This window comes from Arvicanthis niloticus, chromosome 4 (genome assembly GCF_011762505.2).
Source record: "Arvicanthis niloticus isolate mArvNil1 chromosome 4, mArvNil1.pat.X, whole genome shotgun sequence".
NCBI classification, from domain to species: Eukaryota; Metazoa; Chordata; class Mammalia; order Rodentia; family Muridae; genus Arvicanthis; species Arvicanthis niloticus.
In genome coordinates, this window is record NC_047661.1 from 13893286 (window position 1) to 13905618 (window position 12333).

The following is a 12333-nucleotide window of genomic DNA, read 5'->3' on the forward strand; positions in this document are numbered from 1 at the left end:
GCCTGGTCTGGGTTCTGAGAGTGAAACTCTCATCCTCCAGTACAACATGCTCTTAACTTCTGAGCCATCTCTCTAATACATCATAGACATAAAATACATAAAGTAGACATGTATTAGTGTGTGTGTGTGCACGCGCACGCATGCGTATGTGAAAGCGTGTGTGTGTGTGTGTGTGTGTGTGTGTGCGTGCTCAGTACATGTGTAGAGATTTTCTCCTACTACATAGGTTCTAGGGATCAAGCTGAGGTCATCAGGCCTGGAGGTAGGCACCTTAATTTGCTGAGTCAGCTTGTACTTTTGTATTTGATTATAATAGAAACTGAATAGTTACAGTGAGCAATAAAAAAAGTTCCTAAGGCCAGGTGTTAACTACAGAAGTAGAATTTCATATGTGTGTATACATGTATGTGTAAACAAGTGTGTCATATAGATTAATTTTGACTTTGGAGATTTTTGTTGTTATAGTTGTTGTCTTTTCAGAATAAAGATGGTGTATCTTTTGATAGACCTACTGAACACCATATTGTAAATCTAATGTCCTTTCAAAACTACAGACTCACTTCATCTGTAGCTAACCAGTGAAATGATGTGGTCTTATAAGAAATTTGCATACTGTATCATTTTGACCAAATAACAGTGAGAAACTATGTTTATTCCTGTTATTTACTACATAAAGGCATGGACTCTTATGGCATTTGAAGTTGGAGTGTTGTGGAAACACATGGCTCTTGTTGGTCAGATGGCACTCATCAGTAGGAGTGCACCAGGCACTTTTCTGCTTTAGTTTGACAGTGAAATGGGCCCCAACAGCTCTGGCTGTGTTCTTTGGGCCCACTGGCTATGGGCAGAGCTGTGTTAATTTGTGTGTCTGTGTTACACATAGCTACTGACTGGTACAGTGAAATCCTTTTGCTAGTGACATAGACATTCAGAATCTAAGTGTGAGGTAAGACCTAGCACATTCATTTTTGGAGATTTAGAAATGTTTTCTCCATGTAAATCAATACTTTTCCAGGAAAGAAAAATTCTACATAAACGCTGCCCTGCCTGAGACATTTAGGGCACATTTGGCACTGGCTATTGCTTCAAAGACTCAGGTGCCATTTCCCTGGGTCACAAGTGCTTGGCAGTGTTCAGAAAGGTACTACAGCTACTGGAGACTTTCAGGCGTTGGTCTCTGCGTTCTAGATTTATTATTAGCGTAGTACCAACACTCTTGAGATTGAGTGTGTATGAAAGGGAAGGGAGTGGTTTCTTTTGAGATAACATCATATATAGCCTGGGCTAGCCTTGAACTCTCTGTAGCTGAGCTTAACCTGGAACTCCAGTTTCTCTTGACTCCACCTCCCAAGTGCCGGAATGACCAGTATTTGCCACCACACCTCAGTTTTATGATTTTATTTGCATCTTGACAACCTGTGTGTCATTCTGTATACTGTCTGTTTGCTAACTACTTTCATACCAGTTTACAGAATAAAGGAAATCTAACACAGGGAAAGAAAGAAGGGAAGGACGTCATAATTGCCTAGGGGCTCATTCCTGTCTTCTCATGACAGCAACAAGGTGTGCGGATTTTCATAATGCTTTACAAAGAGGTGGAGCTAGCCCTCGGGATCAACAGCGAGTACAGCAAGCGGACATTGATGCGGCTGCACCCCAACATAAAGGTATCCCAGAACCAACGATTGCTATCCCACAGGGGCCATTTCTGTATGAATTTCCTTAATGCTCATTTTGAATGAAAAGCATCAAATCTTGAGAAATGCAAAAGTATTACACTTTCTTGTGTTGCTTTCCAAAATTAGCATGCAAAAGCGTGAGTATCTCACACATGCATAGCTCGTCTCTATTGAACCCCTTCCTTGTCTCCTTTGTCCAGGCACCTGCTCCCCTTTACCCCTCCCCACAGTAGCCATAATTTGCATTTGTGGCCCATGTATTTTCATGCCCCCTTTCTTCCTGTTCCCCATTCCCTTAAGTCTCCTCTTTCTCTCTCAGAATCCTTTATTCAGTTTCTTGATCCTCCTCATACTCCACAGATATACATATAAATAAATGATTAAATCTAGAGGGTACACATTATCATGAAAACATTTGGTATTTGCCTTTCTAGGTCTGGGCTACTTTACTTAATATGATAATTTCCCTTTTCATCCATTTACCTGCAAATGTTGTTATTTCATTTGTGATTACTAAATAAAATTCTATTCTGTATACATGTCACCTTTGTATTCCAGGTCAGGTCCTCTTGCTTATCCTTGCGAATAGACAGCAATGCATGCAGATATGCAAGGATCAGTGGGGCGGACTGGAGGTCTTTGTCTACCCAAGAGTATAGCTGAGTCCTATGGCAGTTTTAATTTCAGTTTTCCTTTTTTTTCTTTTCTTTTTTTTTTCTTTTCTTTTTCTTTCTTTTTTTTTTTTTTCTTGTAAATGCGATCTCACTGTTAGTCTGGTTGGCTTGGAACTTGCCTTGTAGACTAGGCTGGCCTTCACCTCAGAGATCCTCCTGCCTGCCTGCCTGCCTGCCTCCCAGTTCTGGAATGAAAAGCCTCCATCACCTGTCCAGGTTTAGTTTTCTAGAGATCTGCACGCTGATTTCCACAGTGGCTGTACAAGTTCATTCCACCAACATGAAACAAAGCTTTTTCTTTCTCTACCTGCTCTCCAGCATTCACTGTTTGTTTTCCTGAAGATAGCTCTTCTGCCCAGCCAAATTGGAATCTTAAAATGCCTTTAATTTGAATTTCTTTGATGACTAAGGATATTGAATGCTTTTAAAACTTTCTTTTGAGACTTGTCTGTTCAGCTAAAATATTTCCTCACATTCCCTCTGTTGTTGGGGGTGAATAGATTTTAACGTTTCTCAACTTTGACCCTGGTAACGGAAGATGAAAGTAGAGCCAAGAATTTGTTTCCTGCACTGTTAGAATCAGGAGGAACTCTGTCTCCTGTCCACATCACCATTAAGATAAGTTCAGAAGCACTTGGATGGAAGTTCACCATGGAGGTCTCTGATCGCTGAGAGTGGTGAAGAGCCTTGTTCTAGGATGTGAAATGCTGTAGGTTTTGAGATCACCAGTGTCTAGGGTGAGATGTGGGTAAAGTAACTGAAACGACAGACGGTTGGAGAACCTCCTTGACATCTCACTAGACCTAATACCTACTGATAAATGTCATCCAGCTACCAAGACACAAAACTAACGCTGTAGCAGGCTTAAACTTCTAAGTTATATACCCACCCCACTTGGTTAAATGTCAGCCCAGAGGATAAGGCACATTGTAGCATCTCAATGCTCACTCATCAGATGTAAGAGAACAGGAAAGGACATCATTAAGGATGTGAAAAGACAAGCCACAAAAGAGGAGGAGATATTCACAAATCCTAGACCTGAAAAGGACTGTATTTCCAGCCTATACAGAGTCCTTGGGCAACTTGACCATTACAAGACATTTTTCAATGAGCAAGGCTCTGAAGGGACACTTCAGAAGATTCCAATAGCCAAGTCACACAAGATGATATCAAACATTATTGCTAATCAGGAAAATGCAAATCAAAACTCCAGTGAGGTGCTACTTCACATCTACTAGGCAGGCTATAATCAATAGTCAGGTGGTAGCTTATATTTCAGAGAATACAGAACCTTTGTCTATGTTGCCGAGAATACAGAGTCCACATAGATATTGATGCGGTAAATAACAGTACAGCCACTTTGAAAAACAACCTGTTTGTTTCAGGGAGTTAAGGATATAGCTGCCATATAATATAATCTAGTAATTCCTCCTCTAGGTCTGCGCCCAAGAGAACTGAAAACATAGAACTGTGTATAAACTTATATAAAAGAGAAGGGATTAGCTTCTAAAACACTACACTAAAGAAGTCACATTGTGTGTAGCGGCCCACACCTGTGATCCCAGCACTTGGGAGGCAGAAAGAGAATCATCATAAATACAAGGCCAGTCTAGGTTATGAAGTAAATTCTAGGTCAGCCACAGCTACATAGGAGCTCTCTCTCTCTCCTCCTCCCTCTCTCTCTCCTCCTCCCTCTCCCTCTCCCCCTCCCCCTCCCCTCCCCCTCCCTTTGTGTGTGTGTATGTGTGTGTGCAAGAGAGAGAGAAACACAGAGAGAGAGAGAGAGAGAGAGAGAGAGAGAGAGAGAGAGGGAGGGAGGGAGAGAGAGAGAGAGAGAGAGAGAGAGAGAGAGAGAGATGTTATGTGAAAGTAGCCAGCTCTGTTTGGGCTCAGGAAGAAAAGGAAGAGAGAATGAGAATGAAGTCTGATGACATCATGTAAAATAAACCTACCATTCTGCATGCTCACATAAAAATGAAATTTAAAGTGTTTTTAAAGGTAGATTCAGGGTAGTGTAGTGGTTCCTGCTTTTAATCCCACCACTAAGGAGGCAGAGGCAGGAGGATGTCTATATTTGAGGACAGACTGGTCTATACAGTGAGCTCCAGATTAACCAGAGCTACATAGTGAGGTCCTGTTGGAGGAAGATGTGGGGGAGGAGGATGAGGAGAACAAGGAAGAGTCAAGTCAAAATAAAAGAACATATCAAAAATGACAGGAATTAGCAAAAGCAGTACAGAGGGGAGATGTTTATAGCTATAAATCCTGCATTAGAAAAGAGATGCAGTCTCCAAATCTCAGTTTAAACTTAAAACTTTGAGACTCAGAGAAAGGAGAACACAGCAGATCTAAAGATAGCTGAAGGAAGGAAATCACAAAGAGCACATAGACACGCTACCGGCAGAACAGGGAAAAACAGTGGAACCAAACGTTGGTTCTTAACCGGATTGACCAGTTCAAGAAACCTTTACGTGGAAGGAGGAGGAGAAAGGAAAAGACATCGAGTTTCTGAAGACAAGACGTAAAAGAGGGGCCATGGGGAAGAATCCCCAGGAGTGGGAAGGACTCCAGAGAGTCTGTGGACACCAGCACACCCAGAAACCTGGTGAATGGGACAAAACCTGCCAAGGCTAACTCAGGAAGAAGAATCTGGATGGACACAGCCAGTCAGGAGATCAATCAATAGTTAAAGATCTCTCTCCAGGGAAAAGCACTGGGTCCTTCTGATGGCTTCTTTGATGAACTCTACCCCACAGTTAAAGCAGGCCTAGATCAGTCTTCTCAAATATTATTTCCAACGACAGGAAGGAAGACTGGCTAGCCCATTACTGTGGTAAAACTGAATGGCACACACCAAAACTGATAAAGTGGTAACGTTTGTATTTTATGTATTTTACCACAATAAATGAAAGCTTTAGCCAATATTTTGGGGGGTCATCCTAGTAGCAAAAAATAGGATCATATAAGGAGTCATCTTGAAGCACTTTATCCGTCTCTCCAAGTACTTTCATATAAGGAGCTGTCCAGGTATCTGAATGCTTGTATCATCCGGATATAAATATAATTTCTTCCTTTGGTTATTTCTTAGTGTGTTTGTTTTTTGAGACAGGGTGTCTGTGTATAACCACCCTGGCTGCCCTGGAACTTGCTTTTAGACCAGGCTGGCCTCACAGAGATCCTCTTGCTTCTACCTTCCATAGTGCTGGGATTAAAAGCATGCACTACCACACCTAGCACAAATATAACTTATAAATGTCTTTCCACAAATGCATGTTGGCTAAATGTTTTATTTATTTACTTATTAATTAATTAATTTATTTATACTGAGGGTTACCCTTGGAGGAAGTGGAAAGAGAGCCTACAGCTATTAAATTGACATAGCTTTAATGGTTACCATTCAAGTCAAATGACAATTTCTTCAAAATATCTCATCTGGCTGACAACTTAAACCATAAGAGGGCACATGTAAGGGCCTGTGCCTGGGATCCCAGCATTTAGGAAGCTGAGACAAGAGGATCTCAAGTTCAAGACCAGTCAGGGTTTTAAAAAGAAAAAAAAATAGATGCAAGTCTTTCTCTGCTAGCACTGAGACTAAAATTAGAAGTTTAAGAGACTTTCTTTGGCATGCATAGAATACATTTTTGTACCTGAATTACTTTTAAGAATATTTTTCAAGGAGAAGGCAGCCCTATTTTACTGTGATATGAAGGCCGTTTATAAAGTATATTCTCTGTGGATTTCTCCTGTCTCCAGGTGATGAGACACCCAGACCACGTGTCCTCCAGTGTGTATCTGTGGGCTCACCATGAGAAACTCGTTATTATCGACCAATCAGTGGCTTTCGTGGGTGGGATTGACCTGGCCTATGGAAGGTGGGATGACAATGAGCACAGACTCACAGACGTGGGCAGTGTCAAACGGGTCACCTCAGGACTGTCTCTGGGCTCTCTCACGGTAAGTACCTGCCACCTGTGTGGGCCAGCACAAAACTAGCAGGCTTGTCTAAACCTATATATGTAACATAACTGCAAACTGACAGACTTGCCATATAAGTAGTGCAAGTGACCCAGTAAAGCAGAGCTGGATTTGCCTGAGAGGCATGGTGGACACACCTGCTTTCCTGTACTAGCCTACACCACCTGCCTAGCCTGGAACCCAGTCACTTTTGGCTTCTCTTCTGTAAAGAAGAGAAAGCAAGTTTGGTGTGGAGTATGTTATCTGGATCAGCTCTCTGGTTTTCCATTCAAACAAGGGATTTAATTTTTTATTAAAAGAAAAAGATGTTCATTAACAAAAATATGTGACAATCAATACTTAGGTTAAATAAGAGTAAGAAGCTCATTAAAAGTCGCTGCTGCAGTGACCTTTGCTCACTTATAAGAGTGTGCGCTCAGCTATGGTGTATGGTTTTTAGCATTTTCCTAGTTATGGACACAAGCATCAGTAGATCCTTCTGGGGTGACTTAGAGGGAATTGGAGCACTGAGCTAACTAATAACTTCTCAAAATACCTGCTAATCAAGAGCTGCCAAAATATCCCTATTTGTATATGCACCTGCTTTGTGTTTCAGCTCTATAGTGTCAAAATGCAACATAGTTATTCAAAAACTTCACGGGCTCTTCCACGGGAATATGGGTGGTTTTTCTTGGGGTTGAAAGAAAGAGCAGTGCACTGACAAATGTATTCATCAACTCTTCTCATTGCTGGGACCAAGTACTTGACAAGAAGCAACTATGGGAGGTTAAGGGGTGCAGCCCATTATGCTGGGGAAGGCGTGGAAGCAGGAACCTGTCCCTTGCTTATTCCATTACTTTTGCAAGTAGGAAGCACAGAGAAGACAAGCAATCAAACCTCAAAGCCCACCCACAGTGATTCCCCAACCCCCGGCAAGGTTTCAAAACAGTGCCACCAACTGGGAACTAAGTGTTCAAACAGCCTGTGGGGGACATTTTACATTCCAACTGCAACATCCGTGAAGAAAGAAAATGATTGACAGAGGAAGTCATTGTTAATCAGAGAAGTTGGGTAGTTGTGTAATTAGTGGGAGATAAAGGGGTTAGGGAAATGAAATTCAAGTTTTATTTAGGCACTGTGGCATGCACCTTTAATCCCAGCATGTGAGGGGCAGAAGCTGATGGACGTCTTGAGTTTGAGATTAGCTTGGTCTACATAGCAAGTCCCAAGAAAAGCCAGGTCTAGAGAGAGAAAGAAAGACCCTGTCTCATAAAACAAACAAGAACAAAGCCAAGCAGACAAGAATTTGACCTGCTAAAGAAGGAGCCACAGCAGGGCTCATTCCTGTGGCCTACCTGGGGAGTCTGTTCTGGGGCCACCAACATTTGTAAACTGCCTCTTAGCTCTAATTAAGCGAAAGCCCTGTTGTAGCATCCTACTTCATGAGTGGTCTTATATTTCTAATAACTTTCTCAGGCAGCATCCGTAGAGTCTATGGAATCCTTAAGCCTCAAGGATAAACATGAATCTCATAAGAACGAGCCCATCTCAAAGATTGTCGATGATACTGACATGAAGCTGAAAGGGATCGGAAAGCCCAGGAAGTTCTCCAAATTTAGTCTGTATCGCCAACTGCACCGTCGCCATCTGTACAACTCGGACAGCATCAGCAGCATCGACAGCACCTCCAGTGAGTCACGCCTTCGCTTGAACTTCCCTTGCCTGCACTGTGGGCCCTGCGGCCCTTGCCTATTTGCTTTATAAAGCTCTGTCGTGGCATTCAATGGACAGTGTGCAAAGACTGCCATGCATCCTGTGTGCCACCATGGCACGTGACACTGTGTTTTGAGACAGGGTCTCATGTGGGCCAAGCTGGTCTCAAACTCACTGTGTGATAGAGACTGACATTGAGCTCTTACTATCCCATGTTGGGGTCGCAGGCGTGCACCACCATGCCTGTTTTATAAAGTTCTGGGCGTTAAACAGGTTCTGTGCATGTAAGCAAGCACTCTACCAACTGGGCTCCATGCCCAGTCTCCTTTGCCTCATTTTAAAACCATATTTATTATTAATACAATGTAATCATAGCCACTATTGATGCTTTTGATGGTCACAAAATGACCAAAACTTTCTTTCTTTTCTTTTCTTTCTTTCTTTCTTTTCTTTTTTTCTTTTTTTTTTTCTTTTTTTTCTTTTTTTTGTTTTTTGTTTTGTTTTTTGAGACAGGGTTTCCCTGTGTAGCCCTGGCTGTCCTGGAACTCACTCTGTAGACTAGGCTGGCCTTGAACTCAAAAATCTGCCTGCCTCTGCCTCCCAAGTGCTGGGATTGAAGGCGTGTGCCACCACTGCCCGATTCAAAGATTTATTTATTTATTTTTATTTATATGAGTACACACTGGCAGCTATCTTCAGACACACACTAGAAAAGTGCATTGAATCACATTACTGATTCATTGAATCACATTACTGATTCTGAGCCACCATGTGGTTGCTAGGAATTGAACTCAGGACCTCTGGCAGAGCTGTCAGTGCTCTTAACCACTGAGTCGTCTCTCTAGCCCAACTAAAGGTTTCTAAAAGATGACAAGGTATAAAGAGAAAAGGAGCATCAGGTGTCCTTTCTAAACCTTTCATAGAATAACGTAATTTATTTTTTCATCCAGAAGTATATCAAGCTTGTATCAGCAGACATCAGATACTCTATATCATATGAATTTACTATTCTTTGTAAATCTTGCTTAAAGGGCTATGATTTTTCTATCACACTAGATTTTATAGACCTGCTTGTTCTAAAAGTGATTAAGTGTGCTTTCAAGTTTATAAAATTTGGTACATAGACATATATATGTAAATACGTTTCTTTGTAAAACAAAAAAGAACTCTCAACTTTCTCCAGGTTATTTTAACCACTATAGAAGTCATCAGAATTTAATCCATGGGTTAAAGCCCCACTTGAAACTCTTTCGCCCTTCCAGTGAGTCTGAGCAGGGGCTCACTAGGCACAGCGCTGGTAAGTGACTGGCTAGTGTCAGAACCCCATGGGCTTCAGCTTTTGCTGTTTCCTTTGCTGCACAACGACAGTGAGTGTGTGTTCATGTTGTCTTTCTGCTCAGTCTTCTTGTCCTATATGTTAGGTAGGGCTTGCTCCAAGTAAGTGCAAGCTCTGTATGTCTGAGGACCTACTCTGTAGCAGTGAAGAGAAAGAAACACATAGCACAAGGTGCACACACACACACACACACACACACACGCACACGCGCACGCACACGCACACGCACACGCACATGCACACACACACACACACATGCACACGCACACGCGCACGCGCACGCATGTGTGCATGCACATGCGCACACATACCTCTGTGTGAGGCAGCCAGACTTTCTCTTGCTGACCTAGGGGAATGTTTTGAGTAGGAAGCTTGTCCTTGGGTCAGACAGTACCTGGAAAGGGTAGGTGAGGATAGGATGGTGTTGAAGGTGAAGGAAATGAGCCCCACAAAGACACGTGGATGGAGAAGACCAACTTCCTACCTGTTACTAGGAAATGCCACTTGCAGCTAAGGCACGCGGTTGGTGTTAAAGGGTGCACTGAGGCAGAGTCCCAGACAAAGTGAGGAAATGAACTTCATTTGTTGGAAAAATCTTGAGGGTTTTTGAATAGAACTAGAATGTTTTACATGGGGATGGTTTAAAAAATGTTATCTGATATCTTTTATGGGAAGAATCAGATTCTTGAAGAAGGAATTAATCAGGGCCTAAATTGTGGAGGAGAAAATGAAGAAGGTTTTGGCAAATGATCTCAGGATGGGGAAATCACTACAGTAAGCCACCAGCCAAGTGTGCAGATGGTCTAGCCTTGGACGCTTGTGATGCTTGACAGGGATAGTATCTCCTTTCCACAGATAAGAGAATTTGACTGGGATGGTGAGGGATTTGCCCAGTGCGGTCCCAGTTTATCAGCATCCTCATGCTCAGTAGTCACATATCTAACTTAGCAGAAGTGCAAACACCTATCCATCTTGTCCTTTGGCTTGACCCCAAGGCTACAGTTCTGTTCCTCTAGATTAGGAGATGGAGCCCAGCTGCCAAGCCTGGATGAGTCTCCAGGGCACCTGACCAGTGAGGTTGGAACTTGAAGAGTGGTTCAAACATTCTTCAGGAACTCAGCTATTAACTTATTTTTAATTATACGTGTTTATTTTTATGTGCTTATGTGTATATGCATAGGCCATGATGTTTGTGTGGAGGTCAGAGAACAACTTGCAGGAGCTGTTTTTCTTCTATGTGATGCCAAGGGATTGAACTCAGGTCCTTATAGGCTTGGTGGCAAGCACCTGTATCTGCTGAACCAACACATGGACCCAGACCTAGCAGTTTTTAAAGGGGATTAACTATATATAATGAACCAAAGTTCAGTGTAACTGGTAGTTTTGTAAATTCTAACAATATTGATACACAATTAAAAATGGAAAACATTATATGGGGAATGTCTTAGCTATTGAACATAAGTCTAGTTCTTGATTGACTATGAGTTTAGGGACAACTTTCACTATCACTGTCTGTACCTGTGTGAGCCTCAAGGTTCTCAGGGCTGGAAGCTTCTGGGAAACCAAGAGGACCAAGGCAGGGTACCTGTAGCTATAAAGAAAAATTAAGAGCAGGTCTAGAAAGTGTCCATTCTGGTGTGTGTGTTTGCTGGTTTATAACTGAGGTTCAAAATGAGATGGAAGAATAAGGTTGCAGAATTGTGAAAGAGGGGGTCTGTACTTTGACGATTGGTGGTGTGTACAATGGAGCAAGTGGGATGGAGGCAGAAGGTATCTGGCATGTTAGGTCAACCCTGTCTAAGGGCACGAGACCTACGTGATGATCTGAGGACATGATACTGTTGGAAAGTGTCCTTAGCATGCATTCATTGTCTCCTCCACTCATCGACTGGAGACAAGTTTATTTTAAGAGAAAAGTAGAAAGTAAACAGCACAGATTTTAGACTCTGGGAATAATAAGGAAGTAGGGGCTATGGGGACCCAAACCTGGGTTCCCTGAAATAATGGGATGTAATGTTAGCCACTGAGCCATCTCTCCAATCTCCTTATGTACTTAATTGAATAAATATGTGCAGAAGTATGACATGCCAACCACTGCTCTGTACTGTGGATGAAATGAATGTAACAAATGAAATGCAGTTAGCATGCTGAGCAGTAAGGATGGGGGTTACATACACAGATAGATTGTTGCATGTAATTATCATGGAGACCAATGGAGTGAGAGCAGAGGGATGGATTAGCTATTTTATGTAACCTGATTAAAGAATGCTACCTTTATGGGCTGGGTTTCAACTGGAGGTCAAAAGGAAGAGGAAGGAGGAGGAGATGAAACTGTCTGGGGAGGTGTCTGAAGCAGAATCAACATTAAATTCAAAGAGTCTGTGGCAGGAGGAGGATTTGGATATTCTAGAAATGTGTCCTGTGAAGACAGGAGAAAAGCGGGAAGACGGTGGCTGTGTGGGTTATAGGCAGGTTTGTAGGCTGCTGTAAGGACCTCAGCTCTGGGGAACTCAGCAGACAGTGTTAAATAATGTACAGATAGCCACGCAGAAAGGGCTCCCAGAATGCCTTGCCTCATAGAGGCCAATATGCAGAGTATAGGTGAGACCACTGCAGAGTTGAAACAGAGAGACTACACTAAATTTAATCCCTCTTAATGAGGTCAGTAATCATCGTAGATTTTGTAACATGTCTTTTAACTAGAGAATCACTCAGCTATTCTCAAGAAATGTTTTATTCTTTTTAAAATTATGTTGTAAGAAGGAGAATTCCAGGTTGATATTTCTTTGCTTGACAATATATTAAATACCAAATTTGATTCATTTTCCATTTGGGAAGCATTCTCTGATCCTTTTTTCATATCAGATTTCACATTGATCAGGGTGATTGATGGTAAGCTAAGGCTTCTTGAGACTCTCGTCTGGGCTGCAGTGTACAGGATATGTAAGACTCTTTTTGAGTTCCCTCAAGACACTTA

The 12333-nt window shown here is 42.2% G+C and overlaps 1 protein-coding gene across 7 annotated transcripts in view; it reads left to right on the forward strand.

Annotated features, from left to right (window-relative positions):
- Positions 1-12333, forward strand: part of Pld1 (phospholipase D1) — a 204839-nt gene that overhangs the window by 129059 nt on the left and 63447 nt on the right. For 4 of the 7 annotated variants that reach the window (XM_034500625.2, XM_076932207.1, XM_076932208.1 and 1 more), the window contains 4 exons: positions 1557-1667; positions 6107-6307; positions 7784-7997; positions 9204-9317. In XM_034500625.2, the coding sequence (XP_034356516.1) occupies positions 1557-1667; positions 6107-6307; positions 7784-7997; positions 9204-9317 (640 nt within the window). The remainder of the gene's footprint in view (positions 1-1556; positions 1668-6106; positions 6308-7783; positions 7998-9203; positions 9318-12333) is intronic. The other 3 variants (XM_034500623.2, XM_076932210.1, XM_034500624.2) reach the window with 1 other exon arrangement.